This window comes from Bufo gargarizans, chromosome 4 (assembly GCF_014858855.1).
Source record: "Bufo gargarizans isolate SCDJY-AF-19 chromosome 4, ASM1485885v1, whole genome shotgun sequence".
Lineage (NCBI taxonomy): Eukaryota > Metazoa > Chordata > Amphibia > Anura > Bufonidae > Bufo > Bufo gargarizans.
In genome coordinates this window covers 520,731,979-520,748,802 of record NC_058083.1, presented here as the reverse complement: position 1 = coordinate 520,748,802, position 16,824 = coordinate 520,731,979, and the positions used below count along the sequence as shown (strand labels likewise).

Sequence of the window (16,824 nt, the reverse complement as noted above, 5' to 3'; positions counted from 1 at the left end):
ATAAGTCCACCAGCCCTTTTGGCCACAAAAGTCTAAGAGAGGTGGACAACGCCTTTAATGAACAGACCAAAAAAAAAATAAGAGTGTGACTGCAGGATCAGACTACAAAGGGGGTTGTTTGTAGTCTGTAGCCATGGAGACAAAAAGGTCTGCGCAGGCGCAGTAGAAGTAAAACTTTGCATGTACTTGATCAATTAAAATATTGCAGAACGTAGCTTTCACTACTTTCTTCTTGACCATGGGTTTTACAACTGCACTGTTCCCCCTGTACCGGGTCAGAGTGACGGCGGCATCACCCAAATTGTCAGTTAGGCGACTTCAGCAACTCTGTCTCTTTATAAGGGACTACAGGAGTGGATTGTCACCGGCTGGTGGACTGGAGTAGGATACTGACCACTAAATTGACAAAGAATCGAGATGTCCCCGACAACCAATCTGATTGCCTCATTAAAGGGGTTATACGGTATATTATATTGATGACCTATCCCCAGGATAGGTCCTGAATATCAGATCGGTGGGAGCTCCGTGAGCGCAGCGGCCTCTTCGTAGGCCATGTGACATCACCTTACATTGGTCACATGGTCTAGGTGCAGTGAATGGGCCTGAGCTGCAATACCAAGCACTGCCACTATACTGTGCACGGCGCTGTACTTGGAAAGATGCTGGGAGCCGGCTGCGCTCACGAGAACGCGGCGGCTCTCTGAAACAGCCGATCACCAGGAGTGTCGGAAATCGGACCCCTGACAATATGGTAATGACCTATCCTGGATAACCCCTTTAAGTAAACTGTCTGGTAAGTATCTGACTGGCTGTCATGGGGAACCTCAAAACTATTGGGGGAAAAAAGTGGACGACCACCACCGCAAGACACAAAAGCAGTATTCTGCTATAGCCATACAAGACGTGATTGGTCCGGCATCTGGTACTTACTGGAGGGAGAGAGAACTGTCCGGTGATCTCTGGAGGACTCAGGTTACTGGTATCCTCCACTATATTGTCCTGGTCTCCGGCAATGGGATAAGGAGGTGGGGGATAAGGGGGGTATTCTTCCACATATGTCTCAGGGGGCTCTGGCAGCTCTGGATTCGGATCAGTTTCCATAGCTGGAGGTGGGAGATCCTCAAAGGGAATTCCCTCCGGTATACTGTCAGGACCCAGCTCTGGTGAAGGCATCTCAATGTCCTCGGGAAACAAATTTACAGTCTCCTCGGGAGGAACAATGTCCATGACGTGTAGCGTGGAGGAGGTTTCTGAGGAGACTTCAGTGTCTATGTCTGCAGGTACCGGGCTACCTTCTACAGTACTTTCAGAGATGGAGGTGACAGTCTGTTTAGGGGCAGAGATAGTCTCCATGGCGGCCAGAGTAGTCCTCTGGTACAGGAGCTTCTGAATATTTGGTCCGTTAGGTCCTTCGGGCTCGGTGATGGAGCTTCGTTTTTTCAGAGGCCTGGGAGCGTTGTAAAGCTTCTTCCTGAGAGCCTCCAGGTCTGCGTCGCTCTGGTTCCGGTAGGGGTTCGATAGGAAGGGAAGGAGTTTGGTTGGACTCAGTGGACGAGGGATCCTTTCGGTCTCCTGGCCCTCGTTCCCAGGTGCTGGGATGTCACCCTCGGGCACTGGACTGGCGGATTTACTATCTACCTGGGTGCTGTCCGTGGTGGATAGGTTACCATTCTGCAGATTCTGAACAGCTCCTCCACCAATCACTGGCTTACCGTACACTGTGGAGAATAGACAATGTCAGTATTCAGACCTGGAGGCATAAATTAAAGGGATCTTCCTGCTTTATGTAAATGAGGTATGAAACTGGTTTTTAGAATACCCCGTTATTAAATTCTGGTTAAAGGGGTTATCCAATCCTATAAAAAGCTCCCCCCAATATGCCGGGCCCCCCACACTGAACATACTTACCTGGGTCCCCTCTCCCTGCGCCGCTCCTGCCTCTTCCCATGCGCCGATGAAAACATCCGTTGTCGGGGAGGGAGCAGCCAATGACGGCGGCGGCGACAGGGACGTGCCTCCCTAGCGTCAATCGCGGGACCCAGGTAAGTATATTCAGTGTGAGGGGCCCGGCATATTGGGATGCTTTGTATAGGATTGGATAACCCCTTAAAAGAAGGGGGCCACAAAGAGCTCCTCTGTCTCTGGAGGACCAAGGCAATGTAATGCCTCATTTCACCTGCGGTAGTGCTGCAGAGGAATTCACTGAAGATTACCAGCCATTGTCAGCAATTCCAGCAGACACCCTGTGTTAAAGAAGTTGTCCAGGATTAGGAAACCATGGCAGATTTTTCCCCCAAATACAGCACTACCCCTGTCCACAGGTTGAGGGCAGTATTGCAGCTCTGCCTCACTGACTCCAATGGAGCCGAGCTGCAATATCAGACACAACCCATGGACAAGAGTGGTGCTGTTTTTGGAAGAAAGCAGCCATGTTTTCTCTAATCCTGGGCGACGCCTATAATATTGCATTAAATCTTTACTATTGGAAGGGGTTGCCTGACTCCATCACCAATGCTTAAAAATAACTAAAAAAAAGGCCACTCGCGTCTTCAATCCTCCGCCGATCCAGCATAGAGGCAGTAGCTTTCTCCACCCTTCTTTGTTTACAGGCTGCCAGCACTTGACTGCTACAGCTAATCCGTGCTGTACTAGGCATCTGCGCTGGATCGGCGAGGTATTGCAAAGGGGAGCACATTTTGTTTTATACTGTTATTTTAGAGCATTTGCTGAACTTTTTAATTTTTTTTATTTTTTCCAAGGGCCGACAATCCCTTGAAATGTTCTGCAACTGATTGCAGTCAGTGAACAGAAGAATTCTGCTTTCCATACAGTAGCTGAAAACCTGCACAGACTTATTCCAACTGGCTCGTGTCCGTTCTTACCGATATTTAAAAATTACCCATTTCTCGATTTAATGGTTCTATTCACCAACAGCAAGCAAAGCTTGAAAACAGTGAGGGATTAGAACACAAAGTAGGTTAGAAAATACGGCGTTAATCTTACCACTGGAAAACTGTGGCCGCGTCTGGGCTCTGGCGAGGGCACCCTGCACACTGTGGTTCTTCCCTGGCTTTTGATGCTGGGTGTACATGGAATAGATGGAGCTAGCAGCCACCATCTGAGGTTTGCGCAGTGGTGGAGGCGGCGGCTCTTTCACTGGTTGGGGTGTAAATGGGCGCACTGCCGCTGCAGGCGGAGTTTCTATCTGGGCAGGAGGAGGGGTTTCCTGGCTAGGAGGCACAGGGACCAGCTGTTGAGGTGCTCCTTTTTGCTTGCCTGCTGCAGACGTCTTACTTGGGACGTCAGTCTTTGATACGGCGGGAGGCGATGGAGCGGCTTGACCATAGTAAGGCAGGTTGATCTGTTTCGGTTTGGAGGGAACCGGCGGGGGCACCTTTGTCACGTTTTTATTAGAAGTCTGTGGGTTTTAAAAAAAGATCATCCAGTTAGAAAGGTGGATATGAAGGCAGCAACACACCTGGCTAAAGGTTGGGTGTGGTATTGCAGCTTTGAATTAACTTTGTAAGAAAAAAAAGCTTTATTTTTATTTTTTTATTCTGCACAACCCCTTTAATGGGAGTGTGTCAGTAGTTTTGACCATGCTATACCACTGATAGCACGAGGTAGGGGCCAGATACAGCAGGACAAACATACAATGTGTAAAACTTTTCTCATCAGGGGTAGTGTGAATAGGAAGTTTTATTCTGCCAGATTCTGCACCTGCAAGTGCCTAGGAGGCAGAGCTTTAAAGGGAACCTGTCACCAGGATTTTATGTATAGAGCTGAGGACATGGGTTGCTAGATGGCCACTAGCACATCTGCAATACCCAGTCCCCATAGCTCTGTGTGCTTTTATTGTGGAGAAAAAACGATTTGATACATATGCAAATTAACCTGAGATGAGTCCTGTACGTGGGATGAGTCAGGGACAGGACTCATCTCAGGTTAATTTGCATATGTATCAAATCAGGTTTTTTACACAATAAAAGCCCACAGAGCTATGGGGACTGGGTATTGCAGATGTGCTAGTGGCCATCTAGCAACCCATGTCCTCAGCTCTATACACAAAATCCCGGTGACAGGTTCCCTTTAATGTGAAGTGCCCCCTGCATTGAGCGGCTTCACAGCCCGTCCACTCTCCAGTAGCACCCAACCAGGAGACCATTACTGCAGTAAAGCTCAATGAAGAGAGCACTTCACGGTGAAGCTCAGTCACCTGGACACTCGCAGGAGCAGAATCTGGCAGAATAAAACTTCATATTCACACTACTACTACTCCTCCCGATTACAAAAGCTGCACAAAAGTTATGTTTGTTATTCTCTCCCCAGGCCCAGGCCAGAACTACTGCTGTCAGCAGTTTTGCATGGTCAAAACTGCTGATAGACTCTCTGTAAGGGGTTTCATGATCACAGAATAATTTCCGGTTTTGTATCATAAGAGTTAATACAATAAAGAGGTACACAGTAAGTTATGGCCTATTACTAAGAAGACTGACCCATTGGGATCAACCCATCAGAGCCCCCATCAATCCTTAGAATGAAGGGGCCACAGCGCTGGCTACAGACTGTGCCCTGCAGCGCTCCGGTTCACCCGCTGTGTATTCCATTACAACACTGAATAAGGGGGCACTGCTCCTCCCTGTGGGTGGCGGAGAGCGCCAATGTGAAGAAACTAAGGCTACTTTCACACTTGCGGCAGTGTGATCCGGCGGGAAGTTCCATCGTCGGAACTGCCCGCCGGATCCGCTGATCTGCCGCTGACTGAAAGCATTTGTCAGACGGATCCGTCTTGTATATTTTTTCAAATTTTTACCGATCTGCGCATGCGCAGGCCAGAAGGACGGATCCGGCATTAATACATTCCTATGGGAAAAAATGCTGGATCCAGTGTTCAGTTTTTTTCGCCGGAGATAAAACCGTAGCATGCTGCGGTTTTATCTTTTGCCCGATCAGTCAAAACGACTGAACTGAAGACATCCTGATGCATCCTGAACGGATTACTCTCCATTCGGAATGCATGGGGATAAAACTGATCAGTTATTTTCCGGTATAGAGCCCCTGTGATGGAACTCTATGCCGGAAAAGAAAAACGCTAGTGTGAAAGTACCCTTAGACATAGGGACCTCAACCCCTTTGTTTCTCAGAGGCGAGTCCCCCCCCTCATCATAATATTAAAGGATCAAATATCCCCTTAAGGGTACAGATTATAAAACCACCGCCTCCATTCCTCCAGGCGGTGTTTTCATTCATTTTCAATGATAGTGCGGGATTTATTTGGATTGTAGACCCCACATCCAGCACAGCAGAGAAAACCTACCTGGGCGTCCCTCAGGAGATCTTCACTGCTCTGATTTTTCCTCAATGTCCCAAAACTAGGGGGTGCCGGAGGCTGCTGGACAGAGTCAAACATTGAGCTGGGTCGGATCTTCTTGTCTCTATCCCTCACAGACGGGTCAAAGTCTGGAGCTGTAAACAATGCAGAGGTCAGTTATATATAACGGGTGGGAGCGCGACTCGGACCTCAGATAACTGAGCAGAAACCATTTGGACCGTTGTCGTCGCCCATTAGTGCAATACTGTTTGGTGCCAACACCCCCCGTAACCTACTGACAGTCAGGATTTTCATTGTTTTGCTGACAACCATGCCCAGTTTAAGGGTCCATTCATACGTCCATATGTGTTTTGCGGACCGCACATCACCAGCACTCTCATAGAAAATGCCTTTTCTTGTCCGCAATTCTATTTTTTTGCGGAACGGAAGTGCGGATCCGCAAATGCGAATGCAGACAGCATATTCCGGCCCCATTAAAAATGAATGGGTCCACACCTGTTCCCGCAAAATTGCGGAACGGATGCAGACCCATTTTGCGGACGTGTGAATGGACCCTTAAGAGGTTGTGCCAAATTTATGCCATCTACAGGATAGGGGATGACTAGCTGATTGGTTGTGGTCAGACCCCCAACAATCACAAGAATGGAGGTCCTGTTCCCGCATTCTGATGGAGTGACAGGATGTGCGAGCACGCTGCAGCTCCATCCATTCTCTAAGATAGTGTCAGAGATAGCCGGGTACAGAGCCTGGCCATCTCTGGCGCTCCCATAGATAATAAACGGAGCAGCAGCGTGCTCGCACGACCTGTCTCTTCATAACAACGGAGAAAGGGGACCCCCATTCTTGTGATCTGTGGGAGTCCCAGCAGTCGTACTCCCAGTGATTAGCTAGTTATCCCGTCCTGTGGATAGGGGATAACATATAAACGTGGCACAACCCCTTTAAATTGAAGGATTTCATACACAGACATTGATGGGGTCTTCTGCATGTTTAGCAGCAACTGTTAAAGTGTAACTGTCACTTTTTTTCTTATTTGTGTAATGTGTAGGGGCAGCGATAATGACCATTTTTGTAATATACTTTAATTACTGAAATCGTACATTTCTATTAGAAAAATAGCCGTAAAGTGGCCCATTTTGAGCCTTAGCAACGCTCCCCATTCTGTTTACATAACACAGTCAGTGTGGAGCCAGTCTCCACAGTTATGTAAACAGAAGCGTTGCTAAGGCTCAAAATGGGCCACTTTACGGCTATTTTTCTAATAGAAATGTACGATTTTAGTAATTAAAGTATATTACAAAAATGGTCATTATCGCTGCCCCTACACATTACATAAATAAAAATAAAAGAAGAATGACAGTTACACTTTAAAGGGGTTATTCGGGAATTTATATTGAGGACTTTGGGACCCCCACAAGCAGCTGTAAGAGGCAGGGGGTCCGCGATCGCCGCTGCCTCCTTCTAGACCATATGACATCACGTCACCATACATCAGTCACATGGACTAGTGGCAGATCAGCCCCATTCAAGTTTATGGGGGTCGAGCTGCCATACCAAGCACAGCCGCTATACAGTGTATGGTACCGTGCTTGGTAAGCTGCCTGGAACCCACAGACTCCCTAAAACAGCTGATCGGCCGGCAGGGGTGCTGGGACTAAGACCCCCGCCAATGTTTTAATGACGACCTACCCTTAGCATAAGGCTGAGTTCACACGGGCGAGATTTCCGCGCGGGTGCAATGCAGGAGGTGAACGCATTGCACCCGCAATGAATCTGGACCCATTCATTTCTATGGGGCTGTGCATATGAGCTGTGATTTTCACGCATCACTTATGCGTTGCGGGAAAAAAAAAATCGCAGCATGCTCTATATTGTGCGTTTATCACGCAACGCAGGCCCCATAGAAGTGAATGGGGCTGAGTGAAAATCGCAATCAAGTGCGGATGCAGGGCAATTTCCACGCATGGTTACTAAGATGTATTATTCACTGTATTATTTTCCCTTATAACATGGTTATAAGGGAAAAAATTTGCATTCTTTAATACACGTCATATCACATGGTCCAATCACATGATCCATCACCGTGGTGATGGACCATGTGATCTGACGTCACCACAGGTCCTTTAGCCGGCAGCTCATGATTAAAGAAGTAAGAAGAGACCGGCAGTTACGCGATCAAGAGGAGAAGGTGAGTTAATTATTTTTTTATTTTTTAACCCTCAATTGACCACCTACTAAGCATTCTGTATTCAGAATGTTATTATTTTCCCTTATAACCATGTTATAAGGGAAAATAATAACATCTACACAACACCTAACCCAAACCTGAACTTCAGTGAAGAAGTTCGGGTCTGGGTACCACGGTCCGGAATTGGGTACCTACTCGCGTGGGTTTGCCACAACGCATCCGGACCATATCCGGACACGCTCGTGTGAACTCAGCCTAAGTCATCATTATCAATTCCTGGATAACCCCTTTAAGTGGAGCAACTATCATAAGCAAAGAGCCAAATGATCGCTAATGTGATTGTTCCTCCCCATACAGTTTTCATTTGGTGGCAGCAGATCCCATTTACATGGGGCAACGTGCTGCCGGCAAACCACGTATTTCATTACAATCATCAGACAAGCCAGCTTTTTCTGGGTGGTCGGCACATGTTTACACGTGGCAGTGATCGGCTGAGCATGCCCACACGCCACTAAGGACCCATGGGATGCCAAAACAGGGCCCTTTTAACCCCTGCCAGGGCTTTGGCACTGCAAATAAAAAGTACATACCACACACTACATTATGTTCTCATAATGGTGGGCTATGGGCGACACATGCAAATGCAGCCTACTACTACTGTCAGACAGCGAATGGGATAAATCAGTGCACTGCTATAATGTCCTGCGCACTCACCTGGTCCGGCCGTATTCGGGATGCCTTTCCCTGGTCCCTGGCTGTTGCCATTTACAGCGCTCCAGTCTGTGCCAGCCGGCTGCTGAGGTTTGAGGCTGTGAATCCCTGTCCCTGGCGAACACAATCAGGAGGCACAAACATCAGCACAATGCGCACTTCAGCTGTCAGCGAGGCCTCGACACAAACAGTGGAGCCATTGTGCATCTGGATGGACTTGTCACAGGGTGGACACTGTCACAATCTAGTAGCTGCATCGGCTCTGCATGAGCGGCTTTTAGCGTCATACGGTCGCCTCGAAAAGCATGCAGCCGAAAATGCAGCGTCTAGAGGACAACAGTATCACATCAAAGAAAGCAAATAGAAAAATTCACCCTCTGCTTTTGATCGGTTTCCTTAGGGGGCAGTGAATTTGCGCATATTTACCGGGTGGAGCTTTGCTCTGGGAGGCAGTCTTCATGTTGGGCAAAGTTTGTGACTTGAGCGGCACATCGGGCACCTGTGTGGTTGCGGTGCCCTCTGGGTGAGCAGCTTTAACCAACAGCTCGGGCCTGGAAGGTAGACGTGGCATGGTGGCAGACTGGATGTAAGGGCCGACGGCCGCCACTCTGCTGGAGCCGCCCGCTACCTGCTGAGGTACATTCCCATCAGATGAAATCTAAATTGAAGAGAGGTGGCAAGCTATTCAACACAAAAAAACACGCACAGCGAGATGGCAGAAGATGGGTGGCATGCACGATGGGGGAGGGGTGGCATAACAGGTCTGGCATGGGTACAAGCAGGCAGTTGCAGATTATATTTTTTTTAACTAAATCTAATTGTATAAGCTGCAATCGTTGCCAAGCATAGGTCTGGTGTGATATGTGTGTCCCGCGCCTATCTTGCACCTATATGCAGGTGGCAGGATGGCACCCATGCTGTCGGCCCAGGCAGTAGCGTTCAGTGCTCTCTGCCCAGCACAAATAAAGAGGAATGACTGCGCAAGGAAAGATTCTGCGACTTTCTAGTGTTTCAAATCCAAGACCTCTGCTTGCAATTAGTAAAACGGAAACATTCTTGTTTACATCCAGAGGCTGAAAAACCTGTCCAGGCCTACTACTTTTCACAGCTGAGAGTTTGTTACAGTTGCATCCAGTCTAGAGAACTCTCCGTGAGCTAAACAGACAACGCCCCCTGACTGACACATTGTAACAAACTATCAGGACCAGAGAGAGATTTGTGCTGCCGACGTGTTTGGCTCGCAGAGGATTTCCCAGACTGTAACAAACCCCCAAGCTGTGAGTATTAGGCCTCATGCACACGGCCGTTGTTTGGGTCCGCATCCATTGCTCCGTTCCGTGGTCGGCAAAAATAAAAAAAATATAAACCTGTCCTATTCTTGTTCGCGTTTTGCGGACAATAGGGCGTTTGTATTAATGGCTGCCCATGCCGTTCCGCAAATTGCAGAACGCACACGGACGCCATCCGTGTTTTGCGGATCCGCAAAACACACAACGGCTGTGTGCATGATGCCTTAGCCTTAGTTAACACAGCAGATACTTCACTTGGATTTTAAAGTGATGCGCCAATTTCTGCCCACAAGACACATTCCGTTTATTTCAATGGGAATTCCATACTGTGTTTTGCAAGGTTGCAGATTTTTTTCACAGGAATACACACTGTCTGAACATGCAAGTTTGTCTGCACAGGTATGTAGCCTCTGACTGTAAACTAACATTTTTCCCTTAAAGGGGTTGTCCGCTTTTTACGATTGATGACCTGGCAAACCTGCGAAGGGAAGCATACTGCTGCTCCGGCTAGGTCCCTGAATGTAAACTTCAGGACTGACATCGCTGCAGCCAATCACTCCTCCCCTCATGTTAAATGGTCATGTGACGCAAGGGGAGCAGGTCACTGCTGCGGTCAGTGATTGGCTGCAGCGGCAGAAAAAAAAAAAAAAGGAGGTTCACATTAAGGGACACAGCGGAGGCCGGAGAGGGAAGGAGCTGGAGGCAGGTAAGTATGATTCCTGCACGTCTGCCTAGGAGAGGGTCGGGGGGGAAAACAGGCTTTGCTGACATGCACAACCCCTTTAAAGGGGTTATTCCATGTTTTAAAGTTATCCCCTATGCACAGTTTATTGGTGGGGGTCTGACCAGGGGGTCCTGTTCTCCTAGGTCAGGCATGCTCAACCTGCGGCCCTCCAGCTGTTGTAAAACTACAACTCCCACAATGCCCTGCTGTAGGCAGTCTTTGCATGCTGGGAGTTGTAGTTCTGCAACAGTTGGAGAGCCACAGTTTGCCTATCACTGCCCTAGGTGAATGGAGCGACAGGTCGAGCATGAGAAGGCGCTTTCTGTGCACGCGTAAGCAGGGGGTCATTCACAGCAGGAGAAATATGTTCTTTCTACAGCCATTTAAAACTACAGACCCCGCATTTCATGCTTCAGGGGGCACAAAAAGCAAAACATTGCTGCCAAAGGGCTGGTTGGCGCTAGGGAGAAGCCTACCCAACACACACGAGCTGACATGAGAACCATCAGCCGTATATCAGGACGGCTATAAAAAGCCGAATATATTATCCTGAGGGCCACACGCCCCAAATCCAGGCTGATTTATAGGACAGCGCGGCTCATAACATTACCGAGGACTTATGCAAATCGAGGTGTGGGAACTATAAAGGATCTATTCCAGGGAGGCTATTAATAGAGAAGGCGACCAGCGTGACAGGTTAAGTGACCCTTTCATTTATTAAGTTCGTTACTAAGGCGGCAGGACAGGGGTTAATACTAGACATTCGAGCGTGCCACTTACCGGTACGTTCTCCTTTTGCTGCAGAGCCGCTTTCTTCTTCCAGAGCCGGTCCCGCAGCTCATTGACACGCTTGTCCATGGCGACCACCTCCGAGTTGCGCTTGTTCAGACTATCCCTCTGCTGCTGCAGCTTGGCATTCTGCTCCTGATTCAGCTTGTTCCTCAACTGAATGGAGGCACACAACGACAAAACACTGAAGACGCGGGGCTCCAAAAGACAGGCTAAGCAAAGCCCTGCATGCTAATTGCGCAGGAGGGAGACAGCGCGGCTTCACTTCCTGACAATCCCGAATCTACCTATATGGGGACTATTCAAGGGAACGGCCAAAACCGCAGAGCAACCGACACCGTGCAATTAGGACGCTAAAAATACAGGGCTGCAAAAAGAGGAGAAAGGAGCCATCGGCCACATGGAGAGGCACTGGCTTCACTATCGTGCACAGCGACCATCTCTTAAGGCTCATACGCACGGCCGTTCTGTGCATGTGGGACCGCAATTTGCGGTCCCCAATGCACGGGGCAACATTAGTGAGGATTCCGCAGATGGATCCAGACCCATTCAAGTTGAATGGGTCAGCGATCCGTCTGCGCGGCAAAAAAGTAGTACATGCATGGACAGAAACCCAACGTGGTGCTTCCGTGGGGTTCCGTGCATCCGTTCAACACCGGACCTACTGGATTCCGGACCCATTCAAGTGAATTGGTCCACATCAGTGATGCGTTGCCCGTATATATTACAGACCCGCTGTTTGGGGGCCGCAACACGGGCCCGGCCGACACACGGTCGTTTGGATGAGCCCTTAGAAAGTTCTTATATCGATCGATGAGCTGGTCACAGTGGGGGAGGGGGGTTACAGGGGTCCCGTTAAAGCCTTCTCTTCCCAGCAGAAGTCTAAAATGAATGGGTGGTCCATGTAACGCATAAATATGCCGGAGCCCTCAGAGCCCCGAGGAGGGAGCCTACTGTGAACAAACCATCACTATATGAACCCAAAATATCCTGATGGCTTTAGGGTACTTTCACACTTGCGGCAGAGGATTCCGGCAATCTGGACGCAAACGGATGGCATTTGTCAGACGGATCCGGATCCGTCTGACAAATGCATTGAAATGCCGGATTTATCTCTTTGGTGTCATCCGGAAAAACTGATCTGGTATTTATTTTTTGCATGCTGCGGTATTTTCTCCGGCCAAAAAACGTAAGAGGGACTGAACTGAAGACATCCTGATGCATCCTGAAGGGATTGCTCTCTATTCAGAATGCATGGGGATGAAACGGATCAGTTTTTTTCCCCGGTATTGAGCCCCTAGGACGAAACTCAATACCAGAAAAGAAAAACGCTAGTGTGAAAGTACCCTTAAATGTAAAATCGGTCACTTTGACAAACCAGAAAATTGGTTATTAATTGGTTATTTACATTAAGCGATGGCATTTTTTAATACAGTTTTTAAAACCTCTGCTTGCTGTCACTTCATTGCTTCCAGGGGATGAGAATCTGTAATCTATTTGGGTCATGTGATGGACACGTGTGGCTTGTTAAAGAGTTATCAAGGTGGTGTGCCACGTAGAGGCAACAGGTCACAATGCAGAATGCAGAGGCCTACTTAAAGAGCGATACCTCTGAGCCTGACCCGGTGGCATCACGTAGCCACATACACGGCACTGTTCTGTAAAGAACTCATGGATAAGGTCACGTAATACAACTCAGCCAAAAGTAGCACACCCAGAACCGCTCAGCTGAGCCAGATCGTACAGTGGCCTCCAGCACCGTAGCTGTGGGGAAACTATGACTCCCAGCAGGCACACTAGCTTGACTGGTCGTGGATCAACCACAGAAGTCAATGGAGCATGCTGGGAGTTGTAATTTCACAACAGCTGGCGTGCCAGAGGTTGCTGACCCCTGTCCTGCATAGCCAGGGTCTGCGACTTTTGGATCTCCAGATATTGCCCAATTACATTAAAGGGAACCTGTCACCGGGATTTTGTGTATAGAGCTGAGGACATGGGTTGCTAGATGGCCGCTAGCACATCCGCAATACCCAGTCCCCATAGCTCTGTGTGCTTTTATTGTGTAAAAAAAACTATTTTATACATATGCAAATTAACATAAAAGAGTCATCTCTTACTTGTGTGACCAGAGAAGAGTCATATTTTCAAGCTCTGACTCATCTCAGGTTAATTTGCATACGTATCAAATCGGGGTTTTTTACACAATAAAAGCACACAGAGCTATGGGGACTGGGTATTGCAGATGTGCTAGCGGCCATCTAGCAACCCATGTCCTCAGCTCTATACCCCAAATCCCGGTGACAGGTTCCCTTTAAAGGGATTATCCAGGATTTTTATATTGATAGCCTGTCCTCGGGATAGGTCATCAATACCAGATCAGCAGAGGTCTGAGACCCTGGACACTCACCGATTCTGCTGTATGAAGAGGCGGCAATGCTCCATGAGCGCCTAGGCCAGTGACATCACCATACATCAGTCACGTGGCCTAGATGCAGTTGCAATACCAAGGACAGCCACCACACAACGTACGGCGCTGTGCTTGGAAAGGTGCGAGAAGGCCGCAGTGCTCAATGCAGCTCCGGTGAGCGCCACGGCGGGGGTCCGAGTAATCGATGATCTATCCCGAGGACAGGACATCAATATGAAAATCCCAGAGAACCCATTTTAGGTTAAAGGAACCCATCAACAGGAAGCTGACCGATGACCCCAACACAATGCCTTGTAGGCCTGGCCCTGCCGACTGTAATGATACCTCACAGTTGGCAATCAGCTGCTTCATTTTGGAAAAAGCATTTTTAATCCACATGCAAATAAGTAGTTAAAGGGGTTGTGTCATTTCAGACAATGGGGGCATATCGCTAGGATATGCCCCCATTGTCTGATAGGTGCAGGTCCCACCATTGGGACCCGCACCCATCTCATAAACCCAGCCGGCAAACTGAAGGAGGGCGCACCGGGCATGAGTGGCCACCCTCCATTCATTCTTATAGGGAGTTCGAAAGTAGCCGAGCGCGCCACTCCGCTATTTTTCGTCAGGCCAATAGCAACGCTTGGTGGTGTCTGGAGCGGCATTGCAGGCCACCACTTTGCCGGCTTAGTTTTAGAGAGGGGTGTATCCTAGCGATATGCCCCCATTGTCGGAGATGGGAATACCCCTTTACGTGCACCGAGAGCGAGCCCAAGTCACACTGCGCACCCCCAAGCTCCTCCCATTTCCTCTGCCAGATCAGGTTCCTGCACAGTCATCTCATTTGCATATGGATTAAATGTACGTTTTCTCCAGAATGAAGCAATGGTTTGATAATTGTGAGACATCATTACATTCGGCTGATCGAGTCCCACAAGGCACTGTCCCTGCTTTATCAGTGCATTTCCTGGAGACAGGCTCAATTTAACATAAAATACTCAATACATTGGAGAGCCGCTGGATAACGGACCACCGCGCTGTACGAGGGGAAGGCATCTTTAAAGATTGCAGTCACAGAAGACCCACCGAAGGCTACACGCACTTGTGACCCGGCAGCCCGCTTGTCTCAGAGTATTGCCGTCTCCATCGCTTACCTGAAGCTCTTTGTATAGACGGTCTAGTTCGGCGACAGCAGTCTGGTTGTCATGATAGCCCTCAATGCGTCCGTTCTTCAGCATTTCCAGCTGACGGCTCATTTCTTCCACTTTGGACACGGCCACCATGAGTTCCTTCTGCTTCTGCTGGAACAAGTTATTCATCTGTTCAATCTCCTCCACTGCAAGATCACAGGGGAGAAAGGAAAAGAAATGACCCAAGTTATTACACAAAGTACACAGGACCAATCACTCCTTCCATAAGAGTGCCCACGGAGCGGCTTATGTACAGGGGCAGATCCTCACCTAGTCGGCCATTGCTGATCCTCTTTTGTTCTACGTGACCCTTCAATGCCCGCACTTTCTTCAGCTTGGCCTCCTGGTTTTCTGCGATCTCCCGCAAGCGTTTCAGCTTCTCCTGCTCGCTGGCCTGCTGCTGACGCTGGTCCTGCTGCTTCAGGTACTTCAAACGCTGCTCCTACAGGCATCAAAAAGTGCACGTTATACGCAGAAGGGATGCACCGGCAATTCACAAAGGCGCATAGCAAAATGACCTCCCAAAAAAACAAGAACTTTCATATTGGTGGCTCCCTCAGCCTACAAACCCGACAACGGATGTCATGACTGCTACTGTGTGCCTATGCTTACACTGACGGACAGCGCCGGTACACAGCTGGGGAAAGCTCCAACGGTAGCAGTTATGCCCGCTGTGCACATACATACCCTGCATGAGGCTCCAGCAGCAGAATAGTGAGTGCAGCTCTGGAGTATAATACAGGATGTAACTCAGGATCAGTACCAGTGGCGTACCTCCAATAGAGGCAGACCACGCAGCTGCTGTGGGGCCCCTGGGGGAAGGGGGCCCGCAGAGGAGGATAGGCCCCGCCCATTAATTACACTTGTATGGCTACCTGAGAAAGTAAGAGGTGGAGAAGGACCTTTGGTGATGTCATCAACCATGTGACCAGTGCAGGAAGCCAATGAATAGCAGAGCAGCAGAAGTCTAAAGGACCTTTGGTGATGTCATCAACCATGTGACCAGTGCAGGAAGCCAATGAATAGCAGAGCAGCAGAAGTCTAAAGGACCTTTGGTGATGTCATCAACCATGTGACCAGTGCAGAGGACTGGTGAAAGACCTGTGGCATATCACTGTGAGGGGGCGGAGCTTCTGTGTGGTGCCTGGAGGAGAGGTTAGTGGTGTTCTGGGATAACCCATAACATCCTAGAAAAGCTGGGAGTTGTAGTTTTGTCGTATTATATGTTTCTCAATGTAATTTAAACGTATGCCCTAGTACAGGCTGATAATGCTGGGGGTTGTAGTTCTCTCCTCTTATACCCCCTCTTTGGAATGTATACTGATGCCCCATAATAAGTCTGGCCATACTGGGGGTTATAGTTATTTATTTTTAAAGCTCTTACCTGGTACAACTAGATGATGTCCTATAATCTGGACATGCTGAGAGTTGTAGTTCTCTTTTTTTAGGCTGGATTCGCATCACAGTTTAGTTTTCCGTTTTGCATGCAGGACTTTTTTCTGTCTAAAATAACGGATCTCCGACAGAAATGGCATAAACGGATGCCAAATGTGCAGAACTGATGCTTGAAATACAGGATCATTTTTTTTCTTTATTTTTCTGTTCATCTGACGGATCAGAAGAACTGAAAACTAAACGGTGATATGAACCCGGCCTAATACTCTGTGTAATGTCTGCTTGTATCTGATCATAACAGCCTGGACATGCTGGAAATTGTAGTTCTCTCCACTTTCACCTCCCTGTGTTGCTCCCTAATTTCCAATAATAATCTGGTGATGATGAGACTTGTAGTTCCCTTGTCACTATTATAATGTTCTGCAGCAGCTGAGGTGTGTATTACTTGTTCACTTCTGTGCTGGTGACGGTCGCTGTTCTGCTGTCATAGGAGCAAATCAGCGAAAATCACTGCAGTTCCGGATCTGGCACTTCATGGACGACAACACCCGACGGATCCCGCTGACTATGATGAGATCTGTCAGGTTTCCATCTTCCAGGCTATAAAATTGTGTCCAGCATTTATGACCTGATCCACGAATGAGGCCCCAACACAGATGTGAACGAAGCTTTATATGTTCTGCAGCAGCTGAGGTATGCATTAGGAGGTTCTGACAGTTCATAAGGCAAGGGGGGATATGGTGGCACTGGTATACTATTATGCCAGCACCACCATAGCGCCCCCCCCCCCCCCCCCCCC

At 48.6% G+C, this 16,824-nt stretch overlaps 1 protein-coding gene across 3 annotated transcripts in view; it reads right to left on the bottom strand.

The window, feature by feature from the left end:
- Positions 1–16,824, bottom strand: part of TP53BP2 (tumor protein p53 binding protein 2) — a 63,037-nt gene that overhangs the window by 20,873 nt on the left and 25,340 nt on the right. For 2 of the 3 annotated variants that reach the window (XM_044289077.1, XM_044289076.1), the window contains exons 7-14: positions 14,901–15,072; positions 14,595–14,776; positions 11,025–11,189; positions 8,658–8,889; positions 8,235–8,345; positions 5,318–5,466; positions 3,004–3,418; positions 931–1,718 (exon numbers count right to left, since the gene is read on the bottom strand). In XM_044289077.1, the coding sequence (XP_044145012.1) occupies positions 931–1,718; positions 3,004–3,418; positions 5,318–5,466; positions 8,235–8,345; positions 8,658–8,889; positions 11,025–11,189; positions 14,595–14,776; positions 14,901–15,072 (2,214 nt within the window). The remainder of the gene's footprint in view (positions 1–930; positions 1,719–3,003; positions 3,419–5,317; positions 5,467–8,234; positions 8,346–8,657; positions 8,890–11,024; positions 11,190–14,594; positions 14,777–14,900; positions 15,073–16,824) is intronic. The other variant, XM_044289078.1, reaches the window with a different exon arrangement.